The sequence below is a fragment of the Vicugna pacos genome, chromosome 9 (genome assembly GCF_048564905.1).
Source record: "Vicugna pacos chromosome 9, VicPac4, whole genome shotgun sequence".
NCBI classification, from domain to species: domain Eukaryota; kingdom Metazoa; phylum Chordata; class Mammalia; order Artiodactyla; family Camelidae; genus Vicugna; species Vicugna pacos.
In genome coordinates this window covers 11932182-11947957 of record NC_132995.1, presented here as the reverse complement: position 1 = coordinate 11947957, position 15776 = coordinate 11932182, and the positions used below count along the sequence as shown (strand labels likewise).

At 42.3% G+C, this 15776-nt stretch overlaps 2 protein-coding genes across 11 annotated transcripts in view; one reads left to right on the top strand and one right to left on the bottom strand.

Annotated features, from left to right (window-relative positions):
* The first annotated feature begins 6581 nt into the window (after positions 1–6581).
* LEUTX (leucine twenty homeobox) overlaps positions 6582–15776 on the top strand; it is a 76119-nt gene continuing 66924 nt past the window's right edge. For all 10 annotated transcript variants that reach the window (XR_012075510.1, XR_012075514.1, XR_012075513.1 and 7 more), the window contains exon 1: positions 6582–6696. The gene's annotated coding sequence lies outside the window, so the exon portion shown is untranslated. The remainder of the gene's footprint in view (positions 6697–15776) is intronic.
* LOC102544187 (galectin-10) lies at positions 9756–14224 on the bottom strand. Its single transcript, XM_072968777.1, has 4 exons — positions 14183–14224; positions 12129–12208; positions 11420–11630; positions 9756–9973 (listed from the first exon to the last, which is right to left on the bottom strand). The coding sequence occupies exons 1-4, from the start codon at positions 14195–14197 to the stop codon at positions 9860–9862; spliced, it is 420 nt and encodes a 139-aa protein (XP_072824878.1). The 5' UTR covers positions 14198–14224; the 3' UTR covers positions 9756–9859.

Below are 15776 nucleotides of genomic sequence, written 5' to 3'. Positions count from 1 at the left end.
CAGTTTACTAGCTTTAATTTATGATTCTTTACAGTATCTGAGTTCACTTCAGAAGCAGCCAAGACAAAGATAGTCAAGATGTAGTCAAGACAAAGGCAGGTTTGTACTCATGAGAGATAGTTTCAGTCCATCCAGTTTCAACAAATTGAAGTTATAAGCATATGAAAATTTGATGCCGTTTCACTAAAGATATTTTCCTTCACCCCACCCCTTGTCCCCAGGAATTAGAATGGTTTGGAATTAACTGTCAGTGGAGCTGGAAAGTTATTGGACAACTCTAGAATACAGGTTGAATCCTGCTTGTCATCTGCCTGTCTTCAGGATTAAAGTAGACTCGGGTAGACTCAGGATGCTTTCAGGAGCACCCAGCATGATTTCTCCATGGTTTGGATCGCCAATGAGAAGTGCGTTTTGATTCTATTTGGGGAGAAAAGTCAAATCAATAGTAAGAGATTACTGAATTAAATTGCATAATTAAAAATTACTCCAGGGGGTTCTTACATGTTGTTGGTTACAAATCAGACAAATGTGGTCTTGAGCCTGAGTTCTGATGAGTAATCACCTTTGTAAATTCCAATAGATAGCTCTTGAAGCATGACTGAGATTCTATATTCTAAATCCACTGTTTCTCTAACTGGCAAGAAATTCAAGGACAAATTCTTGCCTCTGTACATTTCCCCCTTTGCTCTCAATGTGTCTGGAGTTTTGGCTCATTAATTCCCCTTGTCCAGTTAATGTTAGTTTAAACAGGATAAAACACTTTTCCAATATCCCACTGGATCAGAAAAAAGGAGAGGGATCAGTGTGGCTTCTGTTTGTTGTGGGTTTTGCCCAGCAAAGATCCTACCGCAGAAGAAATTACTCAAGGCTTTATCAGGTCAAGAGAGTGAGAGGGAGCTGGAGACCAACTCCCTGAGCTCCTCCAAAGCTCTTGTATTTATTGAGAATAGTCAAACAAAGAGTCAAAGTAAAATGCCTCATAGGAATGAGTAACAGGCATGGCGTACCTGCAGGGATGCAGATCAGCAGTTTCAGTTCTTGAAAAACAGAAACATTATAATCTTAATTTATATTTAGAGAAAAGGTTACAATATTGATAGTACAAATGGTTGTTTTAAGCCTCAATCAATCATGAGCAAGGTTACAGTGTTCCAAATAATTGATAATGAAAACCCAGACCACCACAAAGTCTCCATACAATGATTAGAAATTGTCTAAGCATGCGAAGCAGCCCCGCTGTTCCCAGCTAAGGACTAAGTTACAGTCTTCTGTGAGCAAGAACAGCCTACACCATCCACCTACGCCTGATAAGGGAAGCATGTCCTGCCAGTTAGGGCAAGGGACGAGTTATGGTTTTCCACAAGTACAAGCAGCCCTCAATCTATGACCTTGAATTAAGCAAAGCAAGCAAAGCATGTCCCTGCTTTTTACAGCAAGGAGACAGATTGTAGCAATTCCTGCTAGCAAAGCAGCTTCAAGGCAACTAAGCTAAGTTCCATAGATATAAGGTGGTGACTGGTATTGAGAGTTTAGTCTTTTAAGCTTTTGGACATTTTGCTTTGAAGCAGCAGTATAAAGTCAAATATAGAAAGCATTGGTTTTTATTATACATTTCTTATGTGTTTACATAAAGGTGAGAATATGATTTGGTAAAAGCAATTATTATAATATCAAAGTTTGTTAACCCAAGTTTGCACTCCCACAGATCAACCTTGTAATAACATCTGTCCTGCAACAAGTTATTTTCTAACCAAATCCTTGTAGTACGTGCAGTCATATTGCCCAATAGCTAATCAGACGAACAGTGACATCGTGCAGATCCATGATGTTAATTCAATTGTGTTACCTTCACTCCTTGTTCTTCCTAACCCACCCACATTGGAGACCAGCCTACCCTTGGTAAATATTTCACTCTAATAATTCTATGGGCCATCCTTTGTCTACTACTTGAGCACTGATAACAGTGTCTGGTACAGAGAAAATGTTGAACACATATTTATTGAATGAAACAGTAAGTTCTTATTTTTTTCACAGACCAAATTTTTCCAGCATAGCATGACAACCTCTTTCTTCTCCCCAGTTCTAAACAAATTATTTAGGTTATGTTGAGTCTCTGACCAATCAATAATCATTTAATAGACGGATGACTTGGCTCTTCTTCAAAAGGTGTATTAAAAAAAAAAAGATGGTCATTTTGCTTTACTCTCTAGCCTACAAATTTTTGGTAACATTCTTACGCTGTCCAAGTTTGATTCTTTTCTTGCTGTCCTTTTCCCCAAGTCACTACTGTGAACGCATCTTGGAAAGATAAATTTCCACATAAACCTCTACAGAGAGTTCACTCCTCAGAGGGTCATTGAAGTGCTTGTCCAGAATCCACACTCCGGTAGGACCATGAGGCGGTGTAGCCCAGCCCATGATTTCACTTGATTATCATTCTTGGATGGGTCAGTCAGTCTTCTGCCCACTAGAGGGCAGTCAAGTTCAATTCTTGATGGAAACAAGGGCTTGAAAAAAAGGAGTTCTGGGGCTTTTCCAGATTTGCTGATGGCTTGTGAGACCATGGATGCTGTGAGAAAACAATGCGTGAGCTGTCACACACCATTCATATCTTCCTGTGAGTGTTGTCTGGGGTCATGTCAGAGTAGTGTATTAAGTACTTACTCTGCTGTTAACTTGCTGAGTGGACATCTTTTCTGGAATTTCATCTATATTTTGAGATGGACTATTTCTGGGAGTACCCACAGAACTGGAACTGAGCTTCCCCATTCAAAATCTACTGGCTCACTGACTTCAAATAAGCAAAAAAAAAATTGGTGAAACATTCTTGTCTTGGTTCCTTTTTACCCTTTGTGTTTCACCGAGGAAAATGACACCAAAGTGGTCTTATTCATTCTGCTGGGTTTGTTAAAATTAGGCTACATTCAGATAAGTGTTACCCTAAAATTTCCCAGTGCCTCTTGTGGAGAATATTACTATGCTCCACAGAATAACATCAATCCTGGGACAAATTATTCTTTTAACCCACTGGTTCTCAGTTCACATTCCAATCACCTGGAGCTTTAAAAACTACTGATGCCCAAATCCCTTCCTTCGAGATTCTGACTTTATCATCAGAAGCATCCTAGGATTGGGTTTTTAAGAGCTTCCCAGGTAATTTTAATGCATAGGCAGCGTTAGAACCACTGTTCTAACCAAACATTTGCAAGAGCCCCACAACTCTGGTTTGAAAGCTAATGAGAATAATCTACTCATTTGTTAATTCAGTTATGTTGCCTTCATTTCTCATAGTTCCTAATCCACCCACAATCCTGGCCAGTTGAAACACTATGAACTATGTCACTGTAATACTCCTACATTTCCCATCCCTTGTTTATTCCAGCACTTTTAACAGTTTCTGACAAGGTATGTGTTAAGCATATATTTACTGGATTAATGAGTCCCTATTCTCGGGACATATTCTTTCACAATACCAAGGTCTCCAATATACCCAGAACCATTCTCTTTTCATCCAAATTTTAAAATGTAAGTGACATTGTGTTTCCTGGGGAATCATTACTCCATGAATACGTTGTTTCTTATGGGCTTTTCCTTCACTAGGTGTATTAAAGAAAGATGGACATTTTGCTTTCGTGTCTAGCCTGTAGGACCAAGCTTACAAAGGAAAATTTCTGTTGTGCTTGATATGACTCCACTGGCTAGGACAGCATACTCCAGCGGGAGGCTGGTGGATCTCCACATCAGGGAGAGACACTGTTCTCACGTTTCCCAGACCTATTGGAGTTTCACAGATGCTTTTCTTTACAAATGAGTGAATACTGCCAATGATGGGAAACCATATTCACTACCCCAAGGGCATTATAAATAACTCAGGCTGAGCCCCTGAAACTTCTAGCCCTCGTGATTCTCTTCTAAATGCTTTTGAAGCTGTCCCACCTCCCTGTGCATGGCTCTTTGCCACGTGTGATAACAAAGGATGTGTATGTGTGTGTTTGGAGGTGATGTAACTTAGTCTCTTCCCTGTCCTAAGGATATACTATGTACTTATAGGAACACTCAGAGGCCACAGCTGAAATGGTCAGGAACTTGAACTTTGGGGTCATTCAGGTTCAAGTCCAAGCACCTTTCCTTTCCTTATGGTTTGTTTGGCAGCAAGCAGCTCTTTCTTTAGGCCTGACCCTCTCATTAGGGGGCAGAAACTCTTTCCTAATGTATGTGGCTTCCTTGGGATCCCTCAAGAACCAAGTGAAGAAGACTCCAAGCTGGTTTCAGAAATCCAAGGAAATTCCAAGTGATTCTATGAACCTTTCGACATCCACCAGCAGTGTCAGAGCAGGAAACGGTGAAGCCCAAAGTGAACTTTGAAGAGAAACCATTAGAATGTGTTTAAAGTTAAGGAGATCTACATGTTACCTTTGAATGTCACCAGTTTAGCAAAGCCTGCTGCTACTGTAAGGCTGTGGGACAGATGTGTGATGAATAAATACAGGGTAAACAATTCAGAAACTGCTATATTCTCAATCAGTGGGAGAATATTTTTGCTGAAGCAAAGAGCTCTTCTTCCCAAAGAATCATTCCAAACGGTTCTGAAGGGAAATCCAGATAAGTAACCCCAAAGGATGACTTGGTGTCCATCAAGCTTTTGCAGCGGTAATAAACACTACCAAATTCTCAATGGTTTATGACAATAGTTTATGCTTTTTACTTACACCACATATCTGCTCTGGGTGGGCTATAGCTCTGCTCTCTGCATCTTCCTCAATTCAAGATTCAGCCTGAAGAAGCCTTGCCTATTTGGGACATCCCATTCGTATGACAAGATGGAAAATGTAAATGATGGAAGTGGCCAACGCTCTTCAAACTTGTATTCAGAAGTGACATTTATCACTACTGCCCACATTTCACTGGTCAAATGGCCAAGCCTGACGTCATTGGGTGGTAGGTCTACTCCTCTGTTGAGACCAATAACATAACTGACCTCCCCAATGCACTTTGGTTGTTGTTGTTAGTTGAGGTCCTGGGGATTGAACCCAGGACCTTGTGCATGCTAAGCACCCACTCTCCTATTGAGCTATACCCTCCCCGCTGAAGGCATTTTGGAAGAACACGTTAAGACCTGATAACTGTGATTCTGTGTGGGGTTGCAGTGGGAACTGAGTGCATGGGGAACAGGCAAGGAAGACTCTTCCCTGTATTTTTTTATACCTTTTCTCTTATGAGCCTGGTGAAACTACTACCTATTCAAAAAATAAAATATATGAAAGTGTAAAAGTTAAGCAAAAATATGTCATTTTCATATTTCAGATGTTCTTGAAAACACTTTAACACATAACATATACAATATATGCTTTGTTCTATTTTGATTTCACCTGTCACTTAAAATATTTTGGAAGAGACAAGATTAATCTTCCACTAAGTAATCAGTCTTTATTGGTTATGACACAAAGGGATTACAGATTCTGAAATTTCCGAAGTTCCTCAGTAGACCTCCATTCCTAATTTTCCAGATGTAAGTTTAGAAATTTGGGCCTTGTAGTTGTTTCTTTACTCATCTTGGTTAATATCCATGGGTTTTAGTATTGGCAAGCTGTTGAGTCAAGTTTTATTCTTGTAAAACCAACCTTTGCAGTGAGGCAAACATAAGATACTTTCTACAATGCAAGGGAAAGAATCTGCATCAATCAGGATTTTTCTAAAAACCTGCTTCAGAATATCCAATATTTATTCTACATGTTTTCTGTTGTTTTCTGCTGACACTCTTCCCTTTTTTCCAACGGTGCAAGAATTGCTTTCTTTTCCCTTATTTACAGCCCGCCTCCCCCCAATAAAACTGTTTTAGTTGTAGAATTAGCAAACGACTCTGTGTTACATGAATTGAAAAGAGAATGAATGGCAGGATTCTCTAAAGGTAGTTTCCTCTTCGATGTACAGGACATTGTGTGTAACTATTCTCCGACTTTCAGCCAATCGCAGCCAAGTTCTGTGGCCAAACGACTTAGAGCCACAGATGCAAAGAGATCTTCGATAAACGTAAAATAATCCAGGTAGACGTTGGGGTAACGCGTTTGCCAGCTGGCTTCGTGGGCTACTTCCCTTGCTCTACACACATCCAGAAGCACCCAGTTGGGTTCGTCAAATCCTCTTAGCCGGCTGCCGTGGGCGCTGGGCACCTCTTCCCCACAGGCTGCGCTTTCCCGAAGCCAGGCCCGAAGCCGCCGGGGCTTGTGCTGGGGACGTGTGAACGCAGCCAGGCCGGGCCGTCCCCATGCCCGGCCGGCTCTCGGGGTCTCCCCGGCCAGCCCTGTCCGTCACCCGGGTTCCTCACGCCGCGCTGGGACCGCCTCCCGCCAGCGGTAGGACGTCGCGGTCGCCATTCACCGCGCCCGTCGGCGGAACTACTACCGTCCGTGGGCATCTCTCGCACTTCTAACCGCGGGGTCAGCCTGTCCGCGCTCTGACAAACCGGGAATAACGTGGCAGCGCGATTGCGCATGTGAATACGTACGCACGTGCACGTGCGCGCGCGTGCGCGTATACTCGCGAGAGTGCGCGTTTAACTCGCGGGCTTATGTGGAGGGAGACGCTGCTGACAAGGATGTTATTTGTTCTAAGTTTGGGCCAGGCTGCGGTTGCTCCGAGTCCCAAACGAACGACGAGGGCTGCTTCCTATTTTAAAATTTAGTCAAGTAATTCTTGGTAAGACACCTACATCATCGATAATTCGGTCCCTGTGCTAATTTAGAAAGCTGTGCACATTTTGGTGCTGGAGGCCTGAAACTGTTCTCCTATGGCTGCTGTTACGTCTGTTACTTTTTCCCCTCTTGACGTTCCCCTCGTGCTTTTCTCCTTCCCCTCCTGTCTTCCATTTCCCCCTCTTTCCCTTCTTTTCCACCCTCTCTTCCCCTGCTACCTCGTCCTTCCACCTCTCCCTGACTTCTCTCTCTCTTATCCTTTTCTTCATCTTCTCTCCTCCCGGCCTTTCGTTTTCCTTCTCCCAGCCTCCCTTTCTTCCATTTCTTCCTCCCCACCCCCTAACCCTTGCCCTCTGTCTCAAGTCGAAGTCCTTCTGGTAGGCCTCTCTGCCTACTCTACTGTTGTGACTCCTCGAAGTTTCAGCCCAGACCGCTTCTGACTTCTAGCAGATCTGTCTTCCAGACTCACTTGTAATGCCACCTTTTCTATTATTTGTTTTTTATCGACACCAATGCAGTATGTCTTACTCTAATTGTATCAAGCACTTTAATATGTGATCTGTTGACATCAAATGAAGCTGAGTCTTCCCTCCTAGTTCTTCAAGATTGTCTTAGCTATCCTTGACCTTTTTACACTGTGTGTGAATTTTTGAGTCTGAGAATTTCTTTGAAGTCCTATTGGGATTTTGCTTAGAAATTCATGACTTCTTCGATTAATTTACGGGAGAACTGGAATCTTTAAAATTGATTCTTTTCCATTCATGTGATGTGTGTGTCCACTTATTCAGTTTTGTATTACATTCTGTAAGTTCTATAGGTTTTTTTCCTAATTGATTTGTGGACATAGATAGTAAAACTGTAACTCGAATGAATGAGAAACAAATTCAAAATAGAGTTTATTTGGGAAGGTGAGTAAAGTGGAGGCAGTGGGGAGGGACAACTAGGGAGATTATAAGGTACTAATGTTTTATTTCTGAAGCTTGGTGGTGGGTACATGAATATTTTGTTTTTTTTTAATTTTAATTATTCTGATTTGTGAGTTTTATGTGCATAATTTCACAATTTAAACAAATCATTCGTGCCTTTTATTTGATTGAATTTTAGGAGCATTAAGGGTTTAGTTGCTATTGTGAATAAGCTCTTTATTGCAAACGGACTCTTAAGCTGGTGTATAAGAATGCCGTTGGTTTTCATGTCTTGTCCAGTAACTTCGCTGAATGTTTGTAAGTTCTAATAGACTTTTAAAAAGTTTCTTTGCCAACTGTTAATAATTTGAGCTTTCTCTCTTTTTTCTTGCTCAGTATACCTAAAGGTTGCCAGTTTTGTTAATCTTTTCAAGGAACCAACTTTTGGTTTTTGATTTTGTCTATTGTTTTTCTCCTTTCTACTTCATTTATTTCTTTTCTCATCTTTTATTATTTCCTTCTGCTTGTTTTGGATTTAGTTTGCTCTTCCAGTTTCTTAAGGTGAAAGGTTATTTATTTGAAAATTTTCTTTTGTGTTAATTTAGGAATTTATAACTATAAATTTCCCTGCAAACATTACTTTTGCTGCATCTCATAAGTTTAGGTATGTTGTGTTTTTGTTTTTATTTATCTAAAAATATTTTCTAATTTCTCTTGTGATTTGTTCTTTGACCAGTTGGTTATATAGGAGTGCATTGTTTAATTTCCACACATTTGTGAATTTCCCAAATTTCTTTCTATTCTTGGTTTCTAATTTAGTTCCATTGTGCTCAACATACTTTGTATGATTTCAGTCCTTTAATGTTTTTGAGAATTGTTTCATGGCCTAACATGGTCTATTCTGGACAATAATCCATGTGCCTTTGAGGAGAATCTGCATTCTCCTGTTGTTGGGTGAACTGTAGATTTCTGTTAGACCTAATTGTTTTATAGTGTTGTGCAAGTCTTCTATTTTCTTTTTTTCTTTAACATTTTTTATTGATTTATAATCATTTTACAATGTTGTGTCAAATTCCAGTGTTCAGCACAATTTTTCAGTCATTCATGGACATATACACACTCATTGTCACATTTTTTTCTCTGTGAGTTATCATAACATTTTGTGTATATTTCCCTATGCTATATACAGTATAATCTTGTTTATCTTTTCTACAATTTTGAAATCCCAGTCTATCCCTTCCCACCCTCCACCCCCCTGGGAAAGTCTTCTATTTTCTTGATCTTCTGTCTAGTTGTACTATTCATTATTGAAAGAGGAGTATTAAAGTCTCCAATTGTTACTGTTTTTTTTTTTATTTTTTTAATTCAATTAAAAAAATTTTGTTTTGTTTTGGTGGGGGAGGTAATTAGATTTATTTACTAATTTTAATGGAGGTACTGGGGATTGAATCCAGGGCCTTGTGCATGCTAAGCACGCAGTCTACCACTGAGCTATGCTTTCCCCCCTAGATGAAATGCTGCCTTTTACGATGTTGTTCTTTGTCTCTAGTAATAATTTTTATCTTCTTTTTTTAATTGAAGTGTAGTTGATTTATAATGTTAGTTTCTGGTGTACAGCAAAGTGATTCAGTTGTACATATATATATTTTTTTCTGATACTTTTCCATTACAAGTTATTATAAGAAATTGAAGATAGTTCCCTGTGCCACACAGTAGGTCCTGTTGTTCATCTATTCTACATGTATAGTAACGTGTATCTGTTAATCCAAAACTCCTAATTTTTCCCTTCCCTGCCTTTTCCCTTTGGTAACTATAGTTTGTTTTCTATGTCCATGAGTCTATTTTTGGTTTATAAATAAGATTTGTATCATTTTTTAAAATTTCACGTATAATAGATAGCATATGATATTTGTCTTTCTCTCACTTAGTATGATAATCTCTATGTCCATGTTGCTGCAAATGGCATAATTTCATTCTTTTTTATGGTTGAATAATATTTCATTGTATATATACACCACATCTTTTTTAATCCAGTATCTGTCCTCGCTCTTTCCCATCTGCTGCCACACCCCTCTTGGTGGGGACCACTTACTCTTTTTTCCCTGAAGCAAGAACCAAATTGTATTAATTTCTTAGAAGTTTTAATGACCAAGTTTTGGGGAAGGGTGGGGAGGAAGCATTCTGTTAGTGAACTCTGGGAGTCTCATGGTCACTTAGATGGCGGGACCTCCTTGACGGTGGGGAGTTTGGTCACATCCCTCTCTAGCAGATACACACTGAGGTCAGGGAGACATCTCTCCACACCTGCACCAACTTCACAGATTGCGGTGGGAGTCGATGGTTAAGGCTGTAAAGATGCTTGCCATTTACCATTACCTGAAAGAGAAAATGTGTCAGAAATACAGTATGCCATCAAACAAACTCAGTCTTCCTTTCTGTTTCTGCCCTAGTATACACACCATCTACTAGGAAAACCCCTTCTCACACTTCAAAACCTGGTAGATATGCTGCTTTTTTATCGACTACGTTTGTGACTCTTTTGGAGTCTTGTTCACTCTATTTTCGGTACTTCTCTTATTCCTCCAGTGAGGTTCTACCACTGTCTGTTGCATGGTCTATATTTGTTTGGCGTTTCCTCTCACTTCAAAGATTCTCATGGCCAAGAATTGTCTCTCATGAATCTTGAATCCCTGTATCTTGCCCAGAGCATCACAGGCTGAATGATTGACAAGTGTTCATTGAATGCATACATCTCAGTTCTGCAAATCTTTGCTGCCATTTACTCTGATGACCCAGTTTTTCCTTTGAGTAGCCCAGATCTGGAGTGATGGTGTGAAGAATGAAACTCAAGTGATCTTAAAGAAGTAGAAGCGTACATATAGCTAAAAAATAGTATATTATTTTAACAGCTTATAAACATATGAAATGATGCTTCACCTTGGTCTTAAAAATGTTATTGTTTAGCCTAGCTATTTAAAAAGTTCAGACTGTTTGAACATACTCTTTGTTGGTGAGGCTGTGGAGAAGCAGTCACTTTTTAGGTGTTCATTTGTCATATTTAAAATGCATGTGCTTTTTGAATCAGTTCCTCCAGTGTTAAGTACTGGGAAGTTGATAGTGACAAAAGTGTGGTATCAAAACCGTAATGCGGCATCATTTGTGAGAGCAGAATATTGGAAACAACCTAAGTGTGCGTTAATAAAGGTCAAGTTAGATCATGTTCGGTAATCCTTCTACTGGAATAATATGCAAACATTAAATAATGATAGAGCATAATGGATTTCTCTATGATACATTCTTTGACTGCAAATAAACTCTAGTCCTCATGGTATAATATATAGAGAAACTTACAACACTGTTTAAAAATAAATGAAAGTACATATAAGGTAGACAGGTGGAGGTACTTGTATAAGCGTGTATTATCTCTGGAAGAAACGTAAAGAAACTAGGAACAGTTGTGCTGGCTTGAGAATGAGAGAAAGACTTAATTTGGGGTGGATCATGATTATTCGTATGCATATTTTAATCATTTAGCTACACAAAAATTCAAATAATAACAGCATAGGTAGAAATAACTGTGGGTGAAGTCAGAGGAAATTCTCCACTTTGAGGGAAATGGCATGTGAGCTGATCTTGACCCTGATTAGATTTGGGAAAAGACCTGAGGATGGTGGTACAGGCAGAGGGTGCTTTGTCATTAAAGGGGCAGGAGTAGTTATGGGAGGTGGATCCTGATGGACCCTGGGGCAAGCCAGGAAGGGAGAGCTGTGTCCTGTGAGGCCTGTGGAGGCTGTGTACCTGATGGTTCCTGGGCACCCTTACCTGGTACTCATTTTGTAGCACCAAGATGTGCAGTTCAAATTCTTGGCCCTCCACGAAGGGCACTTCGCAGGATGAAACCTCGCAGTTCCAACTCCCATTCTGACGGCTGTTTAGCTTCACAGATATGCCAAAGTACACTCGGAAATGGAAAGCGATGTCCGAGTTCTCATCAGTTCCAGTATGGAAATCCACCTGCATTTGTGGGTGCTTGCTGATGGGCAAAGCACATAGCATGTTGAACAGGGTCCCTTTCTTGTGGGGGACCCACATTTGACATACACATACACGTTCTTTCCCAACTCCTCCCTGGTAGAAGGGAGGCCTTCCTGGGGGATATTATAATCCTTGTTCTGAGGGGCTGCTTAAGCTCATCCTGCCCAGGGTGGAGACATGCCCTGTTCCTTGGCCCAAGACTCAAATTGGGCAGCAGTCACTGGCCTGGCCCTACCCATGGCTCATCCCCCGGCAAGCCTGTGCCCCTTGATAAAGAGCCACAGCCCTGACTCCTTTCCCCAGACCCCACAGCCTGCCAGCAGTCCTGCACCTGTAGGCTTAATGCCTGATACCAGAGGGTCTCCAGGACCTGCACCTGCATGGTGCTGCCATTATGCTAGTTATGCATTTTAACATCACTCGTACATGAAGTGACCCCCAACTCTGATATTATCACTTCTCCTTCCCCTCCCCACCCCTGAAATAGAGTACCCACCTGAAACAGCTAGCAGGTTTCCCTCTGACTGTCACTGAAGAACCAACAGACAAGGACACAGCCCGTGTGTAGGGGACTTGCTGTGGGGAGGTAAGAGTGGATGAGGGGGCATGGCCAGGTGTGGGCTCCCCTCCTACAAATCAGGGCTTCCCAGGGGCTCCCAGGTTAGACATCAGAGGACAAACTCTGAGGACCCCCACCTCTCCACCTCAGCACGGTCAGGTCCCTGTGTCTTTGAAGAGATGAGAGGGTCGTAGTTAAGAGCAAGGGTTCAAGAGCCCAGCTGCCTGGATTCAAATCCTGATTCTGCCCCTTACTAGTGGTGAGATCTTAGATCTATTACTTGAACTCGCCCTGCCTCAGTTTCCTCGGAACAAGGAGGATTATCAGAAATTCCTACTTCATAGGGTATTCTCAGGATAGATGAGCTAATATATGCAAAACCTTTAGCCTAATCACTGGCACATACAGGGTCCACCCAGGGGCGACTATCAGAAGGGGGAGGCCCTTCTGGAACACTGCCTTCCGATCAGTGTCTACTATCTGAAACTCTGAAGGCAAGACTTGAGGATGTAAAAATATACAAACATAAAAGTTCACTCCAGTGAAAAACGTTTGTTTAAAGAAGAGGGAAATAGTAATGGAAAAGGAAACCCCCGTGTGTGGGATGGACATGCATCAGAATTATCAAGGGGAAGGCATATCCTTTCCAGAATGTGTACAAGTTGTTGAGAACACAGCACTTGTACAAGGGGTGCAGGAAAGCAATTGGGGAGAATATGCAAGTTGTTGACTGATATCTCCCGTAAATTCTGTCTGGACTGAGGCTGAATTAGTTCCTTCTAGCCTCAGGAAGGATTGATTCTCTGAAACCAAGTCCCACAACCGCCTTTCCCCAGGGGCCAGGGTCTGCTCACCCTCCTTCTGTAAGGCGATGGGAATGACTGATTGGAGGGCAGACGCCTGAGCCAAAGAGGGTGTCACTGTACTGACTGAGACTGGAGACGCAACCCCCTCCAGCCTGAGGTCGCCTCCCCCCACTCCACTTGAGAAGAGGCATCTAAGGAATCACTCATTCTGCTCTCATTAATGCTCAGAGATGAGTCTTGGGTAACTCACAGTCCCCGAGACTTCCAGTTCTGACCACCAGGATTCACACTGATATGCATGAAAGACCCACAGTCACTTAGACCGTCATTGCCATGTAGGGGAGAACCTCACATGCAGACAAAGACATGCACACATTCACAGGTGAGCACCCAGTCCCAGATTCACACACACACACACACACACACACACACACACACACAAAACATGCACGACAGGCAACTCACACGTCACACACAGCTCTCCATACTCCTCACTGTGACGTGCACTGTGAGCTGTACTCACACACAGTCATGAAGACACACACAGTTTCACCCCCTCATCCCAGTCAGGGGTCCACCTCCCACACGGAGTCACAGTGTCTCCACAGAGTTCACTCTCAGACACTGTCAGATGCTGACAGATAATTACACTGGCCCAGGCTCAACATGTGATTCCCCACAAGGATTCCATGTAGTATATCCCCAGGGTCTCTCTCACACACTCACAACTGTCAGGAAAACAGTCCAAATGGAAATGCACATATTTTCATCTTATACAGTCTCCTACATTTGCCTCCTTTTTAAAAAAATCAATTGCCCCTGGGGAGAATACAGCTTAAGTGGTAGAGCTCATGCTTAGCATGCACAAGGTCCTGGGTTCAATCCCCAGTATCTGCATTAAAATAAATAGACAAATAAACCTAATTACCTCCCCCCTCAAAAAAAATAAACAAATAAATAAAATTTAGGAAAAATCAATTGCCCATTAGGCCAATATTTAAATTTATTTTATTATTTTTTGGGGCAGGAAGAGACAATTAGGTTTATTTATTTAACAGTCCTGGAGATGGAACCCAGGACCCTGTGCATGCTAAGCATGCACTCTACCACTGAACTATACCTTCCCCCCTTCCTCTTTCTTTTATGTCCCCTGAGATTATTGAAGGCTATGTCTTTTCAGCTCACCTGTTGCTTTGACATTGTTGTGTCTTCCTTTGGGCAGCTCTTCCAAACTGTGTCTGGTTTGGTGTTTGAATCCCTTGGAGTTGCAGAATATAAATGATCCCCGGCAGCCCCACCCTTTGGCTTTGTTCCTGTTTCTAAGCCTCAATGTCCCAACAGGGTCAGAGGGTAAAGTGTCAGAAGTAGACTTAATCCCAACTCTGCCTGTGATTGTGTCCTTGAGCAGGGTATATCTGATACAACAGGAACTCCAGTGAAGGGAATGCCCAGGGAGGAAGGAGTAGCGGGGGAAATGCAGGAATAGGGGTGACAGAGTGAAGGGGTGAGTGGGTCTAAAATCCAGCCTTCATGCCTCTTACCAAGTCTTTAGTCCACAGGCAGAATCTACTCAAAAGGTGCACATTTTTATAACTTGCACAGTGGCAAAGAATTGGTGATCCTGGTGTGACCCAGCTGAACTTGGGTCCACTTGCCCACTGTGCAGCAAAACCAACTGACTGACACTGGGTTGTGGGAAAGGAAAGTAACAGCATTTACTGCAGGCACCAGGCAAGGAGAACAGGCAGCCTGATACCAGAATACCTGAACTCCTTGATGGCTTCGAGGGAAGGGTTTTTAAAGGCGACATATGGGATGAGGGCTGCAGGGATTATGATTTTCTGATTTTCTTTTGATTGGTTGATGGGGAGGTAACAGAGCGATGTTTCGGGAATCTGAATCATCAACCTCCTGGTTCGAACCAGTCTGGGGTCTGCTAGCTTGTGGGCCATGGAATCACCATCCTCCACCTGGGTGGGGAGAGGTCTTAGCTTCTGCAGAACACCCCAGAGACATGCGTCAGATTGTTATGCGTATCCCCTGAGGAGGAATGAGGACTCCGAGGAATCCGTTTTATCCTGAACCATGTTTAAGTGGTCATTGCTTTTCTTGCTCAACTGCTCCTCCTTTGTGTCTGTATTCCCTCACATCCCCAGTTAGCAAGTGCTTGAGTCTGCTCTGTGGAACTCAGGGAAGGCCTAGGACACTAAAGCTTTTTTCTACAGACAAGAAATGGGGGACACGGAGGGAATTTGTACCTGGGAGCGCCCTGCAGGATCCCACTCAGTTTCAATCTCCTCTTTCCTTTTGTCCTCTCAATCCTGAGGGGACCAGGGGTGAGACAAGAAAGGGAGTAGAGTTTTGAATAGAGATGTTAATCATAAACTTGGGAGGAGAACTTGGTTTTGGGGGAACTTGGTTTCACTGGGGCTGAGGCCTCTCTTCCAGAGGTTGTGTGAAGGCACATTGACTCTCAGCAGACCCGAGACAGATGTAGAGAAAGTTTTTGAGTTATCGCCACCCTGCACTGGGTCCCTTGGGACCAACTGTGTCAGGTAAGGGCTGCTCAGACTGTTTTCTCACACACCTGGAGTGCAGCACACCTTCTCCGAGCCCTGATTCTTCTTTACGTTCTAGGAGAAGTGTAAGGTCCTTAAGTTCTGCTTGATTTGTGTGCTCCTTGACTCCAGGCTTGTCTGAGCAGAGGGACCAGTACAGGTAATTGCACTTTAGCTATAATGCAGGACCCCTCTTCAGATTCTTCTTTTGGGGTGAGAGG